Below are 26,287 nucleotides of genomic sequence, written 5' to 3'. Positions count from 1 at the left end.
GTAGGTTTTAGGCATGTGTTTCTAGGTAGTAAACTTGAAAAGAAGGACATAGGAAGATTAGGATAAGATGCTAACATAAAAAACAAGAAAATAAAAGGAGTGGAAATGTAGGCCTGTTTGGACCTATGTAACTTGCCTCATTTCTTAGTGTGCATAATTGAGAAGGTGAATGGAAGTTTAAGTTGTAAATAGGGTCTTGAAATATGCAGGAGTCAGGATATGTGTGCTAGCTGAAATAAGCAACATCTTGATGCTACTGGATTATTTATAAGATAAAATTATAATGTAAAGACCAGGTTCCACCGTGACCAGCACATGGACAAAACTTGCTGTACAAGGATTGGTTCCTGCAAGCCAATTCAAAAATGTGTGGTTTAATGTATAGCAAATGCAATGTAATGTGTAAATGTCTATAAAGGAAGAGGTTGTCTGTGTAACTTTGGATGTGTGGTATGTCCTATATCCATCCCCTACACTTGAGTCAACTCAACGTAGCTTTGCTGTATGCCAAAAAAATGAACCTGAGTGATGAAATTCAGCATCAAACTGAGTTTTTGGGATCCTAGAGAACTAGATGACACATTCCCTCAGAACTGGACAAGGTGTCCTGGATATGCTGAATGGAAAAGGTCTTGGAGGGAATCTCAACATTAGGTTATTCCATAACTGTTTATTGAAGGGTTTCGTTCACTTTCTCCTGAAGCAGCTGGCCACTGTGGAGAGACAGGATATTGAACAAGATGGAGAAGTGGTCTGAGCTAGTATGGCAATTCTTGTGTTATTTGCCTGACTCATGCTTTGGAAAAAGTGACTCAATCTCCATGAGCATGCATAACTTTCTGCTTGGGAAATATGCCTGACCCCTGTATTATCTTTCAGCCACAAGAACAGGGGTAGGCAACCTATGGCACGTGTGCTGAAGGCGGCACGCGAGCTGATTTTCAGTGGCACTCAGACTGCCCGGGTTCACCGGTCCAGGGGGCTCTGCATTTTAATTTAATTTTAATTAAAGCTTCTTAAACCTTTTTAAAACCTTTTTAATTTACATACAACAATAGTTTAGTTATATATTATAGACTTGTAGAAAGAGACCTTCTAGAAATGTTGAAATGTATTACTGGCATGCAAAACCTTCAATTGGAGTGAATAAATGAAGACTCAGCAAACCCCTTCTGAAAGGTTGCCGACCCCTGCACAAGAATGTAAAGCACCAATACTTGAGGAGATAGGTAAGCCAATGCAATGACTCAGGAAAAAAAGAAACTCAGCCAGATCCTTGACTCAAGGATCAGTGTTTATCTCAAGAAAGTAACATAAGTTGAGAAAAGCAGAAGTAGAATTGGCAAGGCAGTGTACTCCAATAAATTGAGCAGCACGGGAGGAGTCAGGACACATGAGTTGTATTCTCAGTTCTACCACAGACTTGCTATGTGATTTTGGGCAAGTCACTTCACCCCTCTGTGCCTTTCTTTTCCCAGCCACCCTTTGACTGACTTGTCTAGTTAAGTGATAAATTCCTCGGAGCAGGGGCTGTCTCTTTCTGTGCGTTTGCACACAAAGTCTAGGCCAAGCTTGGCTACAGTCTCCGGGAACTCCTGTAACAATAAGGAATATAGGCCAAATTCTATCCAATATCACATGCACTCCAGTTTGGGATTCAGCCACATCCTAGGACTCTGGGTGTGTTGCCCCAATTTTGCATTAACATCCTGCCAATCCCTTCAGTCTTCCAGAGCAGCTTCTCTATCACTCTACCATCGAACACATGTTGAATGGGTTGGGAGAGCTAAGTTTAAAACAATCCCATGTTCAGGCAGTGTCAGTACAACTCATCACCGAGAGGAAGAATAAAGGAAGGATAAACAAGATAGGAAACTGAGAATATTCTAGTCCTGGCTGAGCGATAGACCTGTGCATTTGCTGTTAGGCACAAGAGTGGATGGCTAGTCTTGCAGTTAAGTACTGGTTTGTGACCCAAGAACCTTGGGTTCAATTTCCTGTTCTGTTACAGCTGTTCCGTGGGACCTGGGCAACTCCCACAGTTTCTCTTACCTCAATTCCCTTATCTTCCCTGTTATGGCAAAAATGGTCAATGTGATCCTTGGCTGTATAAAGAAGGGAACAAGGAAATAATATAGCACTGGTGAAACCAATTCTGTAATACTGTGCGCAGTTCTGGTGTCCACATTTTAAAAAAGGATGTTGAAAACTTGGAGAGAACACAGAGAAGATTATTTGATGGCTGGAAAGAATGCGTTACAGTGAGAGACTTAAAGAGTTCCATTTTTTTAGCATATCCAAAAAAAAAAGTTTTGATGAAGAAGGGCCAATCATACTGGCCAGTTCAGATTGTTTGGTAACCTGGGCCCCATTCAAACAAAATGCTTTCTAATACAGCCAAATGCAAAGTTATACTTCTAGGAAAAACGAATGCAGTCCATACCTACAGAAGTGGAGACTGTATCCTGGAAACCAGTGACTCTGAAAAGGATTAAGAGGATATAGTGGACAAGCAACTGAAAATGAGCTTGCAGTGTTGATAAATGCAAAGTTATGCACATTGGAAAACATAACACCAACTATACATAGACAATGATGGGGTCTAAATTAGTTTTTATCACTCAAGAAAGAGATCTTGGAGTCATTGTGGATAGTTCTAAGAAAACATCTGATCAATGTCCAGCAGCAGTCAAAAAAGCTAACTAAATGTTAGGAACCATTAGGAAAGAGGGAGTTAATAAGACAGAAAATATCATAATGCCACTGTATAAATCCATGCTATGCCCCACCTGGAATGTTGCATGCAGTTCTGGTCACACCATCTCAAAAAAGATATGTTAGACGTGGAAAAAGTACAGAGAAGGGCAACAAAAATGATTAGGGGTATGCAGTGCTTAATTTGTGCCAGGGCTTGCCAGTGCTGAGCCCTGGCATCTCTAGCCTTGGTAGTTCATAGCGTCAGCACCTCTGGGCTTGCTGCATCAGCTATGAATGTAAAAAAATTGCTTGAGCCCCAGCACCTAATTGCTTGAGCATCACAAATTAAACACTGGGGGTGGGGCTTGCAACAGCTTCCAAATGAAGAAAGATTAAAAAGGCTGGGACTGTTTATCTTAGAAAAGAGACAAGATGACTGAGGGGGGATATGATAGAAGTCTATAAAATCATGAGTGGTATGAAGAAAGTGTTATTTTCCCCTTCACATAAAACAAGAACCAGCGGTCACCCAATCAAATTAATAGGAAACAGGTTTAAAACTAACATAATACAACTCTTCTCCACACAACACACAGTCAGTCAGCCTGTGGAACTCATTGCCAGGGGATGATGTGATTTGTGAAGGCCAAAAGTATAAGTGGCTTCATAAAAGAATTAGATAAGTTCATGGAGCATAGGTCCAGCAATGTCTATAGGTCCAGTAATCCACATGATGGTCAGGGAAGCAACCCCAGGACTCGACGGAAGAGCGCTCGGGGATCGATTTATCACATCTAGATTAGACGTGATAAATCGACCCCCTCTGGATCGATCGCTGCCCACTGATCCGGTGGATAGTGTAGACATACCCTCGGTTTCCTCATCTGTAAAACAGAGATAGTAAAAGTTTCTCATGGCACAGAGGTGATTTGAGGCTTTTGAATACATATCTATAAAAGATGTCGAGGTTCTTGCAAGGAAGGTTCTACATAAGCACAAAAGATTATTATTAATATTGTTATTACTGCAAGCAGAGGAACAGTGATTGAGATTCACTGATTTAGGTTACAGAGCAGGGATGGCCAAACTGTAGGGTGACCAGACAGCAAGTATGAAAAATCGGGACGGGGTTGAGGGGTAATAGGAGCCCATATTAAAAAAAAGCCCCAAATATCAGGACTGTCCCTATAAAATCGGGACATCTGGTCAACGTGCCAAACTGCAGCTCACGAGCCATATGCGGATCTTTTACAGTTAAAGTACAGCTCATGGAGCTCCTACCATTTCTGTCTGCCATACTGTGGGGGAGGAGCTTAGAATTCTGCCAGAGAAGACTGGTGCCTGCTGAAAAGGGTGGGGCACAATTTAAAGGTTTGGCTCCCCCAACAGTTTGAGTCACACCCCCTCCCCCCGGAACTTCCTCTCCTCTTACCCTCAACAGCCCTTCCCTGAAACTTCCAGGTGCTAGTTCTGCATGGAGAGGCAGCAGCAAACAGCTGGGAGCTGCAGGGAGGGGCCGCTGCTTTAGCTCTGCAGGGAGAGACAGCATCAAAAGCAGCGGCACTCCCAGCAGTTCCCAGCTGTTTGCTACTGCATCTTCCCATGGCAGCAGCTTCCAGCAGCTGCTGTGCAGAGAGGAGGTCCGGTGGCACCATGTGACCAAGTGGAGCCAGCAAACCCTGGCAAAAATCTGGAGAGGCACATGGTGTCACTTCTGGCTTCTGCCCAGTGGGGAGAGAGATCTCAGGGCTTCAGCCCCATGGGTCACACCTGCCAGGGCTTGGGATTTTGGCAGGAGTGGGTCTTCAGCCGTGAGCCCTGGCAGGCACCTCCCACAGGGCTGAACCCTGAGTCTCTCCTCCCAGCAGAGCTGAAGCTCCGAGGCCCAGCAGGCATGCCCTGGTTCTCAAATTTCTGAAGACTGTCATATGCAGCCCAGAAGGTCAGTAAGTTTGGCCACCCGGTTATAGTATTTGTCTTATGGGAGATGACAGATATGTTTTGCTACCACGGAGTTATCTGCAAGTCTGAAAAAGTAGCTCCACAGATTAAGAAGAAATTTATTCTAAGAGGTAATAGAAAACTGTTGATTGTGGATTTCTTTTTAGTGGCAAAGAAGCAGCTTGCTTTATATAAGCACAATGGTATATAAAAGACCTTTTGATGATTGTTCTATCTGATAAACACAATTACTTACAACAGGAAATTCAGGATGCTACGTTAACAGAACTCCCTAGCTTCGAAGATCAGCTAATGTACGTGGGAGATACTAATCAGTTTATCCGATATATGCCATTTTTCTTTCTCTTTGGGCTCTGCACCTTTCTGTATCTAAAAAGGAAATAAAAATAAGGGACATCAAAGCACTCAGAGGTAGCACAATGAGAAAAAACAAAACAAAACAGTAAAGATGAAACATTTTCTGATAAAAGATTTAAGATGACACTTCTGTCTAATTAATTCTGTCATTTTTACCCCATTCACGAGACCAGCGAGCACAAGCCAGCCCGGAATGAATGTTTATTTTTAACCTTTGTTTTGAAGGTTAGGTTTTCTTTTTCTGCATGATGGCTTTTGTTGCTTTCAAAGAGACTTTGATGGTGATTTTGTAATAGGAAAGCATATATGTAATCCCCATCCAGGAAGTAAGTAAGTAAGTAAGTAAGTGTGTGTGTGGTTGGGTTTTCAAAAGCACTTATCATTGGCCTAACTCTGACCCCTTTGAAGTCATCAGTAAAAGCCCAATGGGAGTAAAGTTCAGACCATGATGAGTGCATTTCAAAGTTTCACCCGTAGCGACTATTAGTGATTTTGGGTGATTCAGTTTTGGGGCACCCAGATTTGAAACATCTTAAAGGGATCTGCTAGTCAGAAAGTGCTGAGAACCTGCCCTTTGAAAATCAGGCCCCTTTAAGGTGTCACAAATTAGGAATCTGAAAAACGGAGGCACCCAAAATAAGTAGTCACTTTTTAAAATATTCCCCATGTAGAGATGTGGGGGAAAGGGCAGGGCATGGAGATATACATACAAAGTCCTCTGGGATGCAGCTATGCACAGCCTTTTCACTAGCCTTCTGCACAGGGTGAATTTCATCCTACATAAATTCAAGACAAACTTTTTATGCTGCAGGTCATGTTATTGTGAAGGATGGGTAGGCTCTGATAATTATCTTAATGATCTGCTTGTTTCGAGCACAAAAGGAAAGAAATTAAATTGCTGAGACAGACTGGTTGGTCAGTGAGTTTATGAATCTCTGAGCACAGAGGAACAGCATTGCATAGTGGGAGAATGTCAAATAGACTATATTGCTCACGTCATTGCTTAATCTTTTTAAAATTCATCTTTTAAAAGATGTGAGTGAATTGAAGCCTAATGGGAGTGGTGAGATGAACCAAAATGGCTGGAGTTAGGAGCAATTCGGACAGGTGCTAGGCAAACTTACCGGCATGCAGCCTTGCCAGCACAATTCAGTTTTGACCTACCCCGCCTCTCTTATTATAATGCCTAGCTTCTCTCCAGCAAAAACTGTGCTAAATTATGTCAAATTGCATGATGGCTTCATGATACAGACAAGGATGAGACACCAGCTCCATTGCTGCTTCAGACCTACATTCAACCAGATTTGAGTTACAAGAAAACAATGAAAGAAACCCATCAAAGTCAGAGACAGTGTGGTCTAGTAGATAGGGCACCCATCTGGGAGTTAAAAACTGGGTATATTCCCAGGTCTACTACTTAAACAACTGGGACCTTGGACAAGTCACTTCACTTCCCTGTGCATTGGTTTCTGCTCCCATCCTTTCTCTGTCTTCACTGTTTATACTGTAAGCAATCCAGGACAGGGACTGTTTCAGTCTGTGTGTTTGTACAAGAAGGGGTTCAAATCCAAGCTGGAACATCTAAGTGTTACTTTAATTAAAATAATTAAACTAATCATGGAAAAAAGAACTCATTTCACCCCTGCCCATCCAGCTTTATCCAAACAGTACAGTTCCAGTGCTTTGTCCAGTCTGCTTATCATTGGGAAAGTCATTACGTATCTGTAAAATGGTATAAGGCCTGCCTCACAGGATTGATATGAATCCTAAATTGTTATTTACAAAGTGCTTTGAGATCCTTTGTGTAAAGGAGCTATGGAATATAAAACATTATTAGAAAGAATGGCCTTTTGACTAAGGTTCTCAGTTGGACTCAGGAGATCTATTCCAACATTTCTTGTGTCACCTCGGGCAAGTCTTAATCCCTGTGCACCTCAGTCCTCCAGCTGTAAAAATGGGAATAACAATACAACCTTTCTCCTACACTTTGCCTCCTGCCCCTTGTCTGTCTTGTCTAGCTCTGTTGTGACATCTTTAGCACAGGGACTGGGTTGGTCTAGGTCTATGTACAGCACCCTGCACAATGCAGGATGTGCTCTCTGTTGGGGCTGCTAGGTAGCCGGATAAAAAGTCACAGCAAGAGCTGTGCAGAGTGTTCAACATTGTTCATATGTTAGGTGTGGCCCTCGCATATAGAGGGCACTTCCTTTTCTAAATACGCAGTCACTATTTCTGTGTGGTCCAGAGTTGGGGAAAATGGCACAGTAGCTTCTGACAGATTGCCCCGAGCGAATATCTGATCTTCCCAACTGCTGCCACTGTGGCTCACTGAGAAAATATCAGAAGGGCTGAGGCTGGCAGGTGCTGACTCAAAGCAAACCAACAAATGGATTGTCTTTCACAGGTTCCTCCCCTCCTCATCTCTTGCTTTTATTATACTGTGAAAATCCCCATCTGCTTTGTCCCTGTAACCAAAAATAGCACTTGGTAACAAGTCTGTGCAGCTAGCTCAGACAGCAACCTCAGTGCATTGTTCTAGCTCATTTTTCACATCACAGCAAAGGCGAGATTTACAGCTGCTCAAAACAGCCACTAAATTTGTGTGTGCAAATTTTGGGGCACGTTGTGTCTCGGGGTATTTTCAAAAGCACCTAAATGACTTACAAGCCTACAAACCATTTTCAAAAGTGACCAGACATCTAGGAGCCTAAGTTTAATTGAAAATCAATGGGGCTTTGGTGCCTAAGTTCCTAAGTCACTTTTGAAAAAAGAGCATAGGCTCCAAAATCACTTAAGCACTTTTGAAAATTTACCCTGGCTCTATATGCAAGTGAAGTGGAGTAAGAATTCTCTTTATACCACAGTGGGACCAGGCATGCAGGAGTAAGTGGCATATGTACTCACTATTGCCACTACTCAGGTGGGCAGGGACTCTCACTATCTCTCTCATATACTATGTATTATATTGCCACACATTCCTATGGTATCTGAACACCTTCCACATAAAATCAATAGCAAAGTCCCTAGTATACTTGATGGAGCCTTGTCTCCATACCTTTTTTATATACCTAGTACTGCCAACCCCATTGTTAAAAAATCATGAATCAGACTTCCCCAAATCCTGAAATTGGCTTAGAAATGTTGAGATTTTTAAAAAAATAAATAATACATTTTGGTTCTGTATCTTTGCTTTCTGATACCTGAGCCTTTTGGATAAACTGGGGTGATATTTGCAAGCGTTTCTCCACAACCACAAGAACTAGAAACGTAATTGTTTTTAAATCAAAGACAAACATAATGTGCCAAGAAGTTGAGGAAGCATCCTCCATCAAGATCGACAACTATTAACTTGAAGTGGCGAATGAGTTCGCATGCCTTGGGACCACTATTGTGGTCAACCTCTCACTTGAAACGGAACTCAACATCCACATTGGAAAAGCTGCCACAAGAATGTCTAGACTGAACAAGAGGGTATGGCAAGGCAACAAACTGACAGAACACACAAAGATCTGTGTGTATTGTGCATCTGCTATCAGCACTTTTGTATGGGAGCAAGGCATGGGCCTTATACTCTCATCAGGAAAAGAGGCTCAACCGCTTTCATATGCGTTGCCTTCATTGAATCTTTGGAATCTCCTGGAGGGACATGGTGACCAACACTTTGGTGCCAGAATACCCATCAGGCAAACACTGCTCAAACAGAGACATCTCCGCTGGCGTGGGCATGTGTGCCAAATGAATGATGGGTGCATTCCAAAGGACGTCCTCTATGGGGAATTGGCATCTGGAAAAAGTCCCAAAAGACGCCCAAAATTGCATTTCAAGGATGTGTGCAAGTAAGACCTCAAAGAAATGGACATGGACGTGGACAAATGGGAAGATCACACTCTAGACCACAGCCTTTGGGAACAAGAGCTTAACAAAAGTCTCTGAAGTTATGAGAGGAAGCAGTCCAACTTAGCAGAGGAGAAAAGAGCTCACAGAAGGCAGAACCCAAAGGGTCGAAACACCACCTTTAAATGTGACAGATGCAGCAGAGATTGTCTGTCTTGAGTGGGTCTCATCAACCACAGCCACAGCTGCCATGAAACCGAGTACATTTTTTACCTTTCAGGGGTGCATACCCATGGCCTTTCAAGACTGAAGGATGTCTACTGTACTAAACATTCTGGTTCTTTATCTTTGCTTTCTGATAGCTGAGCCTTTTGGAGAAACTGGGGTGATATTTTCAAGCTTGCACCACATCCACAAGGACTAGAAACTTAAGTGTTTTTAAGTGAAAGATGAAATTTTCATATTTTCATTTGACTCCACAAGCCTGGGTTTTAACAAAAAACACCAATTTCATGAGACTCTTGATGAAATTGCAAGAGCTGGCAACAGTGGGTACCTTTCCACTTGCAACCTTTCATAGCCCTCCATTTGCATACAAAAAGCCATGTATTCATGAACTTGGGCTACCAGGTAGTCAGAAAGTATCTAAATCAGTCAAAAGCCATATTATGCCCGATTATATAATAATAAATTAATAATATTTCACTCAGCTGACCTCAGGTGAATTCTTGGTAGCGAACAAGGAAGTTATTGTAAGGACAGAGATCATTACTTAAGAAAACAAGTCTATTAATCCTGATGGGGAGGTTTAATATTTGCATTTTCCATGAGTAACCCTATTGATTTGGCAGGACTACATAGCATACTCAGGCACACAACTCTGATAGTGGAATAGAAAGCCAGACAACATCAAACACACTTAATCCCTCAAAGACTAAGGAAATTGAAAACTGGCAAATCTTATTTTGGAGCAGTTTGTATTATAGCTTTCATTTAAACTGCATCCCATAGGTATTGCTGTTCTGATCTGTTTCTCTTCCAGTGTTATTGATGCCACCATAAGATTATTGACTGCATAGTGCAGTATGCACCCCAGACCTAAGGAAATATTGACTAATAGATATATATCAAGGTCATTTATTTCTCACTACAGATTTCAAAGAAATTAAACTATTGCTATAAATGTCCAAATAGGAAACAAACAGCAAACCTCTTCTGTTCCACAAGGTTATTAGGACCCATGCTTTATATGAAAATGGCCAGCTATTCTGGATTGCGAACAAACCAAGCACATCTGCTTAAGTCTGAAGATTCTTAGGCCATTATGGTCTAATCCACTCCTCTTCTTCATTGTCTCTTCCTTTTGCATTTATTTACTTGGAAACACCCCTTGTTCTGGGACTAAGATTTGTTATCTAGCTGCAGTCATAGGGCCTGATCTAAAGTCCACAGAAGTTATCTGGAATCTTTCTATTGACTTCAATAGGCTGAGCCCCTGAACATTGTGAGGTGTGAGAGTTGTGCATTTCGACCATCTTTTATCTTGTTTCTCATGTGTGCTGGTCATGTTCCACCTTCTCCTGTAATGTGTTATTTGTTGTTGGTTTTTTATTTCAATAAAATATCATTTGAAACAAGAAGGAGAATAAATTCTACCACATACAGAGTTTAAGCTAAGTGCACCAAGACTTAAATTTATTAACATCATGTACCTCTGTTTCCCTTGCATCCTTTGTCTTATCTATTTAGATTGTAGCTCTTCAAGGCAGGAGTTCTAACTATGTGTTTTTATGCAGCATCTGGCACAAAACACCCACTATTTGGGCCACTGGCTGCTACCTCAATACAAATAATAATAATTGGATTAAACGTCAAGTCCTTGAAATGGACCTCCTCTCACCTAACTTCCTTTCATCCTGTAGCAAATAGAAAACTTCGATGTACACTCGTTAGCATTCCTTCACTTGATTATGGCAAAACTTTACCATAGGCAATTGCAGTTTTCTAAGTCATTTAATAACCCCAGCTTTATTTCTGTATGGGATAGACTGGGTGATAACATGTCCTGAATTGTTACTGACAGCAGCTGTTAAGGCTTTGAGCTCTTATCGGTATTCACCATCTGTTGCTTTTAACACTATATTCGCAAAAACTATATATTTTTTTCTAGTTTGTGTGTGTGTAAAAACAGACAGGAAACTGTAAATGGGTGAATTCAAATTAAGCACTTTCCCTTGAGTGCTGTGTCAGTATGTGAACTACATACTGATTGCCCAATTCAAATGAAACTAGTGTCCATTCACAGGGCTGCCCGGGGGGGGGGGCAAGAGGGGCAATTTGCCCCATGCCCTGGGCCCCGCAGGGGCCCCCACGAGAGTTTTTCAGGGCCCCTGGAGCGGGGTCCTTCACTCGCTCCGGGGTCCCCGGAAAACTCTCACGGGGCCCGGGCCCCTGGAGCTTCTTCTGCTCCGGGTCGTCGTCGTCAATTTGGCGGCGGGGGGGTCCTTCTGCTCTGGGACCCGCCGCCGAACTGCCGGGGCTTTGGCGGCAATGTGGCGGCGGGGGCCCCACACCGTGGGTCTTCAGGGCACTTCGGCGGTGGTCCGGAGCAGAAGGACCCCCCTGCCACCGAATTACCGGCAAAGTGGGGGCCCCCCGCCGCTGAAGACCCCAGGCCCCCTGAATCCTCTGGGTGTCCCTGTCCATTCAGATTGCCTTTGAAATTGGACACTTCTCAGTTTTCCACACAGGAAGGGGAAAGGCTCCATTCTGGAAAGGAGTTGACACAAGGCCGGATTGTCCTTATTCGGCAATGTCAGTTTTGGCTCAAAAAGCTTCCATGCCATTTTACCAAATTAACCACTCTACTATTTCCTCTCTTAAAAAAAATGCTACAGTGTTGCCTTAAATAATCTTAAAAGAAAGGGAAATGCAGTTTCTGGTAATCTTCATATGGAGAAAAAGGTGCCATACTGGAGCTTTTGCATTGAACTGTGAGCTGCTCTTAGTATCATTGATGAGGTATTGCTGAGCACCAGGAATAGAAAAGGTTGCTTTTGAATGTATCTATTCCTTTCTGTTTGAAAGGACTTAGAGGCAATTTACCTGCCTGGGAGGCCATCTCATGTGGAGCGGAATATGGCAGGTTTTGTTCTCTCACACCTCCTGTTCCACATTGACGTAAATCCCTCAGAGAAGCTAGTGAGGCAGTGTGAAGTGTGAGGTCTGTAGTGTGCAGATGACACCTAATTTCATGTCTCTATCTCATGTGTCCCAGAGAGTGCAGTTCGTTGTCTTTTCAAGTGTCCAGCCATGATGGGAACTGGAATATGCACTTGCTGGCCGTGGTACCCGATCTAACAAAAGTCATAAAACAGTTGCGGTCAGCAGAGGCCCTGGGGCTAGAGCAACTTTGGTATCAAAGGGAGTTTTTGGAAGAGCATTCTCCATGTTGGCCCCTTAACTCTCTCACTTGCCCTTTGACACACCAAATTCAGTTAACTTTTCAGTCAGGTTGCAAGGCCCATCTTTTCTCCCAAGTATTTTGGAAAGGAATAGTTTGAGGTCAAGGGCAGCTTTTTCAGTGTGTGTGTGTGTGGGGGGGGTCGGGTAGCATTAGTTATATTTCTATCTATGGTAGTCAATTATATTGGACGATATCAATTTGTTCATAGTAATTAGTATAAGGGCTCCCAGAGCTTTAAAAACGCCCTGATTCTGCCTCTGTGAGCTTTCACCTGCGTTCATTCAGTCTACGCTTCCTTGCTGAATGCACCTCCCAGGGCAGGGGGCAGGTATTTAAGATGAATTAGGAATATAAAAGGCCAGCGGCTTGAAAAGGAACCTGTAATGCATACCAAGTGCAGCGTGCAAGGTAGTAAGGTGATGTGATCTGGCTGATGTGCCCCACTTAGCAAAGTGCATTGCTACAAGTATTCCAACCCACCGCCCATGTCTTTTTAATTGCCTCGCTAGGAACATACATTTCTAAGCACTGGCTGCATCATATGCATTTTTTTTTATATTGCAAAAATCTCCACAAAAGCAGATTGTATTCTCCTAGGAGCATGAATGGGACTAAGAGGAGGCTCATATGACGACTCTCGAGCCCATTTTATGGTATGTTCACCATGGGACTATCTGTGCTTCTATGTCCCTGTGACTCGGGGCAGGTCAACACTGAAAATGCTGCAGTGGCGCAGCTGCGCTTCTATAGCACTTCAGTGAATGTCCTGCTACGCCGACAAGAGAGCTTCTCTAGTCATCATCATTAATCCACCTCCATGAGAGACGGTAGCTATGTCGACGGGGGAGGCCTTCCCATCAACACAGCGCTGGCTACACCAGGGCTTAGGTTGGTATATCTGCATCGCTCATCAGGGGTCCTGGAACAATTTGTATAGCAGAGGTGCTGAGAGCCATTGAACCAAACTATAAACCCTGTATATGATGGAAACCACTTCAAGCAAGGGGGTGCTGCAGCACCCCCCACATCCCGAGTTCCAGTGCCTATGTTGCTCACGGGTATGGATTTTTCACTCCCACGAGCGAAGTAGTTATACTGATGTACATTTATAGTGTAAACCTGGCCTAAGAAAAGATCCTTTCCTTGCCTTTTCTAGTCAATTCTTTTCCCAGCCTATAAGAAAGGAAATAAGAAGGGAAGACATTAGTGAAACTCCCATTAATCTTCTTCTATCAATTCTTATCCTGCCGAAGTGTGACATTTTGCCTTAACTGGTACCATCGTTGGTGAAGATCAATGGCATTAGTTTAATGAAGATACCACTCAAGTGTTCTATTTAATGAGAGGTTCTGACTTACCCTCCCAATAAACTCAGAGATTAATAAAACCTCAAAATTAAATTACACATTCCCGAAAAAAAAAACAAAAAACCCACAGCTTACTCCCTGAATTACCCTCCCCCATCACTTATAGCAAATAATTCTCTCTTTGAAAAAACAGCCCAAGTAATAAATTGAAAGCTGGAACATGTGTTCTGTACCCTGTGCATAATGGCAGTCTGATACCTCATACATTTGCAATGCTTTCTTACTCTAGCAAACTATTTCTGAAAAAAGGCTATTCCATTGCACTCCAGTTCTATATAAATCCATTGTAATTTCTCTCCCTGTCTCCCCTGTATAGAATACCCACTTCAGCAGAATAGATAGAATCCCAACAAATGATCAGCATGTGGAGAAGGTGGAGGGGAAAGAGAGGGTTTTGTAGTGCTTTCCCTTTCATGGCTGAGGCATAACAAAATATTCTCTGTTTGTTTGGAAGTCAAGCCTTCAGTGGCTCTTAGCTATGAATACTATAAAGAATGGTATAAACGCATCACGCTACATGCAGTGGATGAAGCAGCAGGCAATGTCGGTGACACACAATGCTGTTTGTTGCATTCTGAACAGACTTTATCATGACATGTCCAGCCTAATGTTTAATGCCCTAATTCAGCAAGGCACATAAACATGTACACAACTTTAAACACGTGAGTAGTCCCAGGGAAATCAATAGGACTATTCACATGCTTAAAGTGAGACATGTGCTTAAGTATTTTGTTGAATATGGGCCTCAGAGAACTTACTCCACCACTAGAGATTATTTTAGTTCTGGACTTGTGGCGTGTCAGTCCCCATCTCTCTCTCTCCCCCACACACACACACACAGTTCCTGTTACCCGCCTCTTCCTCCTCTGCAATCTGGTTCTCCATGCATACGTCACCCTCTTCGTCTTCGGGTATCTATCATATTAGTCCTGCCTTCCCAGTAGTGATAACATAATATTAATTAGGGAGAGATTTGATTGGGTTAGACCATATCTTTGCAAAGGTTTGCACATTGCCAAGCACAATCAGGGCCATTGTCCTGCAATACAAATACGAAACACATAAAAAATATAATTATGATTATGGATTTGAAAGTTTAGTTAGGTAAGAATAAAGGGGATCGGTTGAACTGGCTTTAAAGTTGCTTTGTGCCACCAAAGCAGTGCAAAGCTGCCTTAGCAGGAATCAGAATTTGGCTCCTTTGGGGGTTTTTTTGTTTTTTATTTTTCCTGATCGTGACTAAATAAGCAATATTCACAGCCTTCATTTTACATGCTAATCTTTTTTGTAACCATCTGTTGGCAGCAGATGATAAAAATTAACAAAACTTTGTTGTTGCTGAGAAGAAAATTTAAATAAATTCCTTGGGTTTTAAGTACTAAAAACCAAATTAATCTTTGAAGTTATTTTCATACAAATAGAGGGATCCTACTTCTAATAAGTATCTATAAATAAATGTCTTATTTTTTTTCTGCTCTCTTCTGCCTGACAATACATTCTGCTAGGCTTTGCAATCAGTGCACCTTTAATGATTATGGATAATTTAGAAAATCATGAGATCTGTGAAAACACTTTGAGCAATTGACCCTTAATCATTCTTCTTGAAGATTGATACAGAAGATTTAACAGCCCTCAGATTCTCTTCATATGAGAAACAGAGCTGCCCATAGAAGATGTGAAATAGTATGGCTTTGAGTATCCTATTTTGTCAAGTCCAAAGTCCATCTGTCCAAAATTACATCCTGGTATAATGTTGCCTTAAACTTACCCATCAATTCTGCCGTTGACAAAATAAAGCCAGAGGAATACAGTTCAGAGAAGTGAAGTATACCTTCAGAGCTAAACCTGCAGGTACGTCCTTGTTTCCATAGCTGGCTTTACATAAAATACCAGGCCCATTTAGTTATGCATTACTATATGTGTGTGATAATGAAGGAGTAATGATTATTGCCGTGTTCTAACAATAGGTCTGGAACTATCTATGTCTCTTTATTTAAAACAATGATAGCTCATGACACAAATTAAAATAGCTGGGAGGGGAGGACTCCTTTTGTACAGTGGCTAGTGCTGGTCTGAGCGGTGGAGAGGGCCACAGTGGGGATGAGCATGAGAGAATTGTGTGATCCCTGCAATCTGAGGCTGATTGCACCTCCAAATTCATGGTTATTTCTCTGTTGTGTCTTTCTTCCATTGGAAGTGTATTTCTTTGTGCCTCCTGCTGCAGTGTTTCTGGGCCTCATTTATCCTTGGGCTGGTATAGGGGCACAGTGGAGGCATCTCAAGCCCTTCATTATTCAGGGGTTGGGGTAGCCCATGGCATACGCCAGGATGGCATTGATAGCTGTGCTAGCTTGCACACCTGCAGGTGGCACAGAGTTCCTGGACATAGATCACATTGACCATATCTCATCCTGGTCTTGAGATGTCTCCTTCCCGTGCCCACCTCCATCATACCTCCTGCCTGAGTTGAAATTTTCATTGCAATAGAGATAGCACAGAGCTGTCTCTACTCCTGGTATACAGTTCTCCTATGTCATCAGTAAAGCCTGTGTGGGCTTTACACCTGCCCTACAGCCTAGCTGGGTGAAAAAGGTGGTAGGGTGATATAAATCAGGCCCTACCAGTGCAATCCTACTGACTTCAGCAGAGTTACTCTTGATTTATACCAGAGTAAATGATCTCAGAATCAGACCCTGCATATTTATTACACAATATTTATAGCAACTGGAACAAGGTCACATTCTAATCACTAATACGCCTAAAGCATGCGAAAAGCAAACTTAGCATCCAGAAAAAAGGAACAAATGGGGCAGTCTTCTTATGTGACATCAGCTTTTGTAAAAGCAGCAAAGAGTCCTGTGGCACCTTATAGACTAATAGACATATTGGAGCATGAGCTTTCGTGGGTGAATACCCACTTTGTCGTCGGGTATTCACCCACGAAAGCTCATGCTCCAAAATGTCTGTTAGTCTATAAGGTGCCACAGGACTCTTTGCTGCTTTTACAGATCCAGACTAACACGGCTACCCCCTCTGATCCATAATCAACTTTTGTGTAAGTCTGGCGAAAGTGAGCAATGGAAGTAGTTGTAATGCACTCCCAATAATGATTAATTGTGAGGCAGCCTTTATCTCATCGCGCCTTGTAATCTAGAAAGCCAGCAAAACCGAGCCCACAGAATTGCTTGCAATGAAGTGCGAGTGAGGTTTGCTCAACTGATTACCTCTGAAGTCTTCCAAATGGCTTTAAGAGTAATGTCGGTGACTTCAAATTCTGCGTTTGTATTTGTGCCGTGTGCTCAAATTATCCCCATGTTGCTCATTTAGTGATGGGGCAGAAAGTAGGCCATGTCTTCCGGTTTGAACTGATTTCTTTTTGATCTTGGTTTTCCCATTGTAGTGAGGGATGTCAGTGCTCAGTGGCAATGATGAAATGGTTAAAAATGTAAATGGCAGGAGAATGATGGTGGTGGTGATGGTGGGGAGGGAGGGAGGGAGTTAAAATCTTTTTTTAATCTTCCAGGACATAAATAATTTGTAAGTAAATAATGTCAGTGCTGCTCGTATTTAGAAAGAAAGAAAGAAAGAAAGAAAGAAAGAAAGAAAGAAAGAAAGAAAGAAAGAAAGAAAGAAAGAAAAAGCTTGATTGATTTGCCTCTCCAGTCTAGTTTTACCTATCTAATACCACAACGATCACAACGGTGTAAAAACATGACGTGAGCAATATCATTTAACCAATGAACACAGTGGGCTGGATTCTTAAACCAACCAGAGATTCCCCCTGGAGACTTCCACCTGTGCAGGACAAATCAAAGCCTCCTATAACACTGTGCCATTGCCATAGCTTTTGTATAAGGGAAGGGAGGGGTCAGGTTACAGGGATTATAGGTGTGAGTCAGCTTGAACTCCACTAGGCCTAATCCCCTTCCGGTTTAAACTGCAGCGCTTACGCCAGTGGCAAATGTTAGAGTCACACACCTGCTGCTCTAACTTCTGCCAACACTGAGTGGCTGGGTATTAGGGAACAGCAGCCAGCCCCATGTAGTCATCACTGTCTCGGACGTAGTGGAGAATGGAATTCAGAGAAGAGCAGTGCAGCTACAGAGCCAAACCTGCAAGTACTTCCCTGAATAATTCCATTCTGGCTGTCACTAGCCAGTATTTTACAGTGACGATAATTTGTTTCTGTCAAAATACCATCCATTTAGAGCCTGATCCAAAGCCAATAGAATTTTTTCTATTGGGTTCAGTGGGTTTTGGATAAGGCTTTTGGAATGGAGTTGAACAGCCTGCCTTCCCGTCTTCCTTAGTTTTGCCATCGAATCCCATGACATCCTGCAGCAACCACTCTAGACTGAGATTAAATGAAGCTTTTAAGTCTGTAGTTGCCACTGTTTTTTCCCATTGAAAAGCTAATGAGAGCACCTTGGATGGAACTCTAAGTAACAAATGTTTAGGAGAATCCTTGTAACTATTATCATTTCACCTGTGGCCTACACAATTTCTCCATGGCAACCCGGAGCTCCTAATGACTCAGGCAGAGGACACTGATTGCCACCACTGCAGGTGTGAGGTGTGTTAGGGGAGAGATATTGCTTTCCACTATGGAGACCAACACCAGCCTTGCCACGCTGATTTAGCTGCCTTTGCTAACACTCACTTTCTGAATGAAACACCCTTTGAGATGCTGCTGCGGCTGTTCTGACAAAGATGAAAAGGTTGAACACCGCACAGACTGATCCCCAAGGAGATTTTCTCTCTGTTGACAACCCAAAGGCATGCATAGAAAATTGATCCATTTTGTTTCTTCATTCCTCCACCCCAAAGTACAAATGCTTTGGTGTTCTTCATCTGGTGCGGCCCGGAGATCGCCAGTGCCTCCCCATCTGCACCCAAGCTTGGCATTTCATGCTGTCCTTTCAGTTGTGCAGGACTTGACCTTAATATGGAGCTGGCTGTCATTAACATGGCAGCTCATCCATCACTGCCTCCGCATGCTGTCAGCAATCCATTTAATCTCACTTGTAATTTTCCGAGGGAGGCTTGCAAAAGCCACAAACAGAATTTTAATGCTGTAAAATGCTATTTGGAGCCAGGAAATATTTCCTTTCATTGTGAGGTCATGCCACACGAACATTCTCCACGTTCAGCTTAGCTCCCTTTACTTTAGGAGACCGCACATCTACATCTACTTTAGGAGACCGCACATCTAGACCCCACCAACAACTATGTACTCAAGACACCCCAAATGGGTCACATTCTTTGCTAATGTGACTGGTGAGGCAGTGGCAAGCTCAGCTTCTTCTTCAGCTGAGTCCTGTTTTTCAGCTGCCCAAGCTCGCTATCCCGTCCAGCTCTATGGCTGCTTCCATAGGGCCTGATTCAATCCCAGTTTAAATCAATAGAAACACTTGTACACACTTCACCCAAATAGAATTTGGATCAGGCCCATGGAGCCTTCAACAGCCCTTCACCTTAACTCCCTCCTTCTATCCATTGTCCCATACATACTCCTCCAGGCTCCAGTGTGCCATGATTTAAAAAGAGTGAACAGGATAACCTAGGTAATTATAGGCCTGTCAGTGTGACATCGATCCCAGGCAAGATAACAAAGTGGCTGATTTGGGATTTGATTAGTAAAGAATTAAAGGAGGATAATATAATTAATGCCAATCAACGTGGGTTTATGGAAAATAGATCTGTCAAACTAACCTGAATTTTTTATGAGATCACAGGTTTGGTTGAGAAAGGGAATAGTGGAGGTAATATAATTGGGGTATGTCTATACTACAATTATAAAATCACAGCTGGCCCATGCCAACTGACTTGGGCTCACAAACTGAAATATGGAGATACACCTATCTCATAGAACTGGAAGGGACCCTGAAAAGTCATTGAGTTGAGTCCAACCCCCTGCCTTTACTAGCAGGACCAAGTACTGATTTTGCCCCAGATCCCTAAGTGCCCCCCTCAGAGATTGAGCTTACAAGCCTGGGTTTAGCAGGCCAATGCTCAAACCACTGAGCTATCCCTCCCCCTGTTTAATTGCACTTCAGACATTTGGACTAGAAGTGGAACTCAGGTTCTTGGACCCTGAAAGGTGGCACAGTCCCAGCCTGAGCCCAGATGTCTACACCCAATTACACCCACCCTTAGCCTGAGCCCCATAAGCCTGAGTAAGCTGGCATGGGCCCGACACAGATTTCTGATTGCAGTATAGGCATGTCTTTAGTTATCTATCAGGCATTTGACTTGGTACTTCATGACATTTTGATTTAAAAAAAAAACAACCTAGAATGATATACAATTAAGATAGCACACCTGAATGGATTACAAGCTGTCTAGCTGATAGGTTTTAACATGTAATTGAAAATGGGGACCCATCATCAGGCGGGTAACACAAAAGTTGGGAGACTAGTAAATAATGAAGAGGAGGACAGCTCACTAATACAGAATGATCTAGATTTCTTGGTAAGCAGGGCTCAAACAAAACAATATGTGTTTTAATATGGCTAACTGTAAATGTATAGATCTAGGAAAAAAGGAAGTAGACCATACTTACATGATGGGGGACTCTATCCTGGGAAGCAGTAACTCTGAAAAAGGTCTAAAAATCATGGTGGATAATGAGCTGAACATGAGCTCCCAGTGCAATGGTGTGGCCAAAAGGGCTAATGCAATCCTTGGATGCATAAACAGGAGAATCTCAAGTAGGAGTAGTGAGGTTATTTTACTTCTGTATTTGGAACTGGTGTGACTATTGCTGGAGTGTCCAGTTCTAGTGTCCACAATTCAGTACGAATGTTGATAAATTTGAGAGGGTTCAGAGAAAAGCCACGAGAATGAGTAAACTATTAAAAAACTCGCCTTACAGTGTTAGACTGAAAGAGCTCAATCTATTTAGCTTTACAAACAGAAAGATAAGGGGCAACTTGATTACAGTAGAAGTACCTACATAGGGAAAAATATTTAATAATGGACTCTTCACTCTAGCACAGAAAAATGAATTTTTCAGATTATCAAGATTCAATGGCTGGAAGTTGAAGTTAGACAAATTCAGACTGGAAATAAGGTGTACATTTTTAACAGTGAGAGTGATTAACCATTGGAACAATTAAGCAAGAACTGTGATGAATTCTCCATTACTGACCATTTTTTTTAAAACTAAGATTGGATGATTTTTATATGCTCTAGGAATGAATTTGGGAAAGGTTGACGGATTGTACAGGAAGTCCGACTAGATGATCACAGTTGCCCCTTCTGGCTTTGGAATCTATAAATTTCATCAGCTACAGCACAAGCCTCCACCCATATTTTCTCCAGTATGATCAGGACTTTTCTCTGGCAAATCATAACAAGTTCATCAACCAAACAGTGTACCCTCCCTAGAGGAGTTACAAGCTCCATCTCCCAGGGAACATATTCTGCAATTTTCTCCCTTCCCCACAGCTCAGGGCTGCCTCCAGTAAATTCCAGATCTACATTCTAGGATTCCCCTACTCCCATGATATGAGCCTCCAGGCAACCATGAGATGTTAACAAACCTTTGGTTAATACTGACCCGGGCTGGATTTGATCTCACAATAGAGTCACTACCCCTGAAATTAGATGCACACAGGGCTGACCATTGCAGTCATGTTCAGCCCCAGTGCGTTTATTCAGAGCTTCATACTGCATTACTAATCTTCAGAACCATGCAATCCCATGACTGATTTATTAAAAAAAGAAAAAAAATCATGCACTTTTCCTCTGCACATTGCTGAGTTTAAAATTTCATCAGCAATCAGATAATTATAAATTAATTTACTATATAGATATTCTAGAGTTATGCTCAGACTTTCCATTTGAAGATCCTGTTTTCAGTTACTTCTAACTTTGCCAGCTGGGCTGAAGTTTTCCAGGTTGGCAGTCTGCCTCAGACTTGGGAAGTTTCAATAAAAAAACGTTCAGCAGTGCCTGAGTACGAGATAAGAGGGAAATGCCACATGTTGCCAATTCTGAAAATGTTTAACCATTTGTCGTGAAGCTTTAGCACCTCCATACTTTGAAGCAGGAACATGAAATTTGGTAGGGGGATCATGCTGGAGTCAAAATGCTGACTTTTGCTCTCTCTCTGAAAATCAAATCAAATTTGTGCAAGTTATAAAACAGTGAAACTAGCTTCACTGAGTTTATTAGAGACCTCCAACAAAATTTTCCAAACAATCTGTCTGTATTGAGTATGCGCCACCCATACTGAGCACCATGCTAACTATACTGAGCATGCACCACCCCCACAAAGATTACTAAGCATGCTCCATTCTCTGGTTAAGCAGGTCTTTTCCTGCCATTGTTCCTTTTGTCTGGTGGGAGCTTCTGTGGTGTCAGGCAGCAGAACTAAGAGAAGAGAGATTCTCTCTCATAGAATCGTAGAATATCAGGGTTGGAAGGGACCTCAGGAGGTCATCTAGTCCAACCTCCTGCTCAAAGCAGGACCAATCCCTAATCTCTCCTGTGCTCTCAATAGACCCCAGGCAGGAGGAAGTATGAGGGAAGCGAGGAGAAGGGCACAGAAAGACTATCAAGGGGATGGGGACAGGGAGAGAGGAGTGGAGGGGAATGGACTAGGCATTTTCCAAAGTTGAATGCTTGACTTTGAAACCTTAATATTCTTTTCACATCGTTGTTTTAGGGGTTTTAAAGATTATTATTTTATGTAATAGATAAAAACCTCAATAAAATTACAGCTCTGTTTATGGGTTTGCTCAGAATTGCAGCACCTTTAAAAAAGTGAATTCCTCCTCCAGAAGAACAAGGCACAATGAGAGAATTATTAAAAAGTACAAAATAGGTCATAGGAGTCTTCTATTCACACAATCGATTTCTCAGTGGTGCCCATTAGACATATGGAATCATGCATTTTGCTTACACAGCTGCCCTGAGAAAAGCAAGGAGCATATTGCTCCCATCTCCTTTTGCAGAAGGTGAGCAATTATAGCAGTCTTAAAGTGGTAACACTCTTTCTTGATGTCATTGAGTATCATTTAGGGCAGCATACAACTGACTTGCCTACCTTTACAATATTTGTAATCACTTTAAGATTAAAGTAATATATAATCCTGCTGATGCTTCAAATTACTGGGCTGAACACAGGGGTATCTGGTAAAATTTTATGGCCTGTTTTATGTTGGGGGTCTGATTAGGTGATCTGTTGGCCCTTTCTGGCCTTAAACTCTATGGATGAATATAAAAGTCTGCACCTCTCCGAAAAAAGTATATGCATGGATGTGATAGCTACACACTAGTTCCCAGGCTGGATCAGTCTAATGGTCCATCTAGTCCATTGTCCTGTTTCTGACAGTGATCAGCACCAAATGCTTCAGAGGAAGGTGCAAAAAGCCCAAGATAGGAAAATGATGAAATAACCTGTTCATAAAGAAAGTTTCCTTCTAATGCTAGCCAGTAAGTGGTTTGCTTATACCCTGAAGCATGAGGTTATATCTCTAATAAATGTGACTGGAACACTGGCTCAGTGCGACTGGGCTGGAGGAAAAATGGCTTAGCCCTGAGGTAGTCAAAGGAAATTGGTATTTCCCACAACCTAGGATTTAGTTGGATATTGATAGGGGTCTCACACAGCCCTCATCTTATCATCATGGTTTTAAACTTATTTGAATAAATCCTGATATTTAAATACAAGTGAATGTAAAAACTGGGACTCCTGGCCCTGAATTTGAATTCACTTCTGAAGGTTTACCCTTCTAGCTTAGTACTCAACACTGGTTTGCATGCCGGTCTGGGGCTTAGGAGACCTAGGTCCACATCCCTACCCTTCTGCAGATTTCCTGCGTGATGGAGGCCATAGACATATAGACATATAGAATACTTATATTCAGACAGCTTGTGGGACAGTCTCTGATGCATCCTAGTCCTAATTTGTTAGTATGTTTGGCTGTTAACCAAAAGATTGGTGGTTCATATCCATCTAAGGGTGGAGCTCCACCTGGAACTGGGGCACCACTGAGCCCTGTGACCCACCAGTCTGGGCTCCCTCTCACACAGTACTGTTGTGACAAGCTGCAACTCCCTTCAGGCTTGCACATTCACCAGCATTTACACAGGTAGGGACACACCCAGCTGCAGTTACATGCAGGCACTCTAACCAGCAGCCTCCCAGTCTAGGATCCCAGAGCAGTACTGTCCTGCCCTGTATCAGAGGGGTAACCGTGTTAGTCTGGATCTGTAAAAGCAGCAAAGAGTCCTGTGGCACCTTATAGACTAACAGACGTATTGGAGCATGAGCTTTCGTGGGTGAATACCCACTTCGTCGGATGCATGTCATGGGTATTCACTCACGAAAACTCATGCTCCAATACGTCTGTTAGTCTATAAGGTGCCACAGGACTCTCTGCTGCTTGTCCTGCCCTGGTTAAATCTGGCCAGTAGTTGGGTTTAATACCCAGTCCACCTCTCCCTCAATGTGAATAGGACTATGCACACTTGTGGTAACCAAACTAAGATTTTCCCAGAAACCTAAGTCAAACTCACACTGGTTTGGATTAAAACATAAAATAAGGTTATTAATTTAAAAAAATATGTTGTAAATGATTACAAGTGATAACAAACAGATCAAAGCAGAATACCTAGTAAATAAACAAAAATGCAAACTGAGCTTAACATATTAGGATAGGATATAAATTAGCATATTCTCACCCTGAGTGATAAACAGGCAGACAGATTCTTAAGGCACAAGCTGCCTTTGCTTTGCAGATTGGGTTTCCCAGGTTTTCATACACAGGCTAGAAATCCCTTTCTAGAAATCCACTTCACCCAGTTCAGTCTTTATTCCTCAGGTGTTTCCAGGTGTGCTGTTGTAGCAAGAGTGAGGTACCATCATGATGTCATTTCCCCCTTTCATATCTTCTTCTCACTTGCTGGAAAGCTCTTTTGCTTTGACCTGGGTCAAACAGTCCCCATCGTGTAGTGCTCTGTCTGAGAGGTTTTATTGTACACGATTCTTGGGGCAATTCTTGTGCTTGTGTTTGGGTGTATTTCCTCAATAAGCCATTAACATTGTTTGGTCTTGTTACTGTTGTATCTGAAAGGCTGCTTTTGGGTGTTTTCAACCTCACAACATGTGAGTTCAGTAACACATACCTAGCCAAACTTCATAAATTCACATACAACGATAACACATACAATCCAACAAGATATTAATGTCTAGACGATCAAAACTCTTAGAATGATACCTCACAAGGCATACTTTGCCCAAAACACATCCTAATTATATGACAGTAGTGAATAAGGGGTGCCAGGGTGTCACACTCCTGTGATACACAGGTCAGACTAGATGATCTAAGGCTCCCTTCTGGCCTCAAACTTTATTAACCTGTTTTTGTTAATGGCCTTTTTTTTCGTAGGTCTCGACTGAAGAAGGGATGAGCTTGGCGAGAGAGTATTCGTGCTCCTTCTTTGAGACCTCAGCTGCCCTGCGCTTCTACATTGATGACGTCTTTCATGGACTGGTGCGGGAAATCCGCAGAAAAGAGTCCTCGCTGCCCCTGACAGAGAAGAAGATGAAGAGGAAGGATAGTCTGTGGCAGATGCTGAAAGGATCTTTGAAGAAGAAAAGGGAAAGCACAACCTGATGGCACTTTCCAGTGGGCCACCTTTAAGGAGCTGATCACAGTCATCTGTAGCAATTCCTAAGGCAGCATTTACACAGCATCTTCAGGGCCCAATTCTGGAGTCCTTTCTCTGCTTTCATTCAGTCCTTATGCAGGAATAACTTCTATGAGGCCCAATCTATGGTTGCCCAGTGGCCCCTTTATCCCAACATAGCCAATGCAGAAGGAGCCACATAGAAGTCAGTTACCCTCCCCCTCACTCTTGGCACTGTAGGCCCTCTTGTGTAAGGTACAGAGGCAGTGGAGTGAACATTGTACCTTTCCCTGCATGATCCCCAAGCAAGGGGTATTCAAGGTCATCAAGAGTAGGAAAGAGTATTTTACGTACGGAGCAATTCTCCAAAAAAGGCCATTAATGTACCCACCCTACACACACCCAAATCATATATCATTTGAAAGCTTATTTTATATACATTTGGATGAATTATGAGGTGGAGCTTTCACATGGTGCCGTAAGCTGGTAGGCATGGTGAAATACTGGTACCCCAAATAAAAAGTGTCATGTTGTGCATAGTTCCTAAACCATTGCAACCTGACTATAACTACAGTTTTTACTGTTCATGCTAATTTCAACAGCTTAGTGTGGGGTTCGTTGCTCAAAGCAACCAAACAACAATCTATTAAAATATTTTTATTGGTTTTCCATGGTCAAGTATTTTTTTTAGAGCTGATTAAGTTGTTCAGCATGTGGCCAAAATGCCGAATATCAACATTTTGCAATAAACTAACATGAAATGTTTTCACATCACAGATTCTTAATTGTCAAAGTATCTCACAAGTGATTATAATAGTTGTCAATATTTTCAGTTGAAATTTGCGACCTGATCAATCTCCCACAGAAGGTTGTGCACCAGTAGCAGTAGATTGCATGCACATAATTTGTCCCGCATAGTGGGTAGATAGAAATGTATGTGAATTCTTAATATAATGCTTCTGCA

The 26,287-nt window shown here is 42.4% G+C and overlaps 1 protein-coding gene across 1 annotated transcript in view; it reads left to right on the top strand.

The window, feature by feature from the left end:
- Positions 1 to 25,955, top strand: part of RIT2 (Ras like without CAAX 2) — a 285,276-nt gene extending 259,321 nt beyond the window's left edge. The window contains exon 5 of the mRNA XM_039544693.1: positions 25,083 to 25,955. Coding sequence (XP_039400627.1) covers positions 25,083 to 25,310 — 228 coding nt within the window. The 3' untranslated portion in view covers positions 25,311 to 25,955. The remainder of the gene's footprint in view (positions 1 to 25,082) is intronic.
- The last annotated feature ends 332 nt before the right edge of the window (positions 25,956 to 26,287 follow it).

Source organism: Mauremys reevesii, linkage group 6 (assembly GCF_016161935.1).
Source record: "Mauremys reevesii isolate NIE-2019 linkage group 6, ASM1616193v1, whole genome shotgun sequence".
Taxonomy (NCBI): domain Eukaryota; kingdom Metazoa; phylum Chordata; order Testudines; family Geoemydidae; genus Mauremys; species Mauremys reevesii.
Note: the sequence above shows the minus strand (reverse complement) of the source record. Positions and strands in the feature narration are given on the sequence as shown.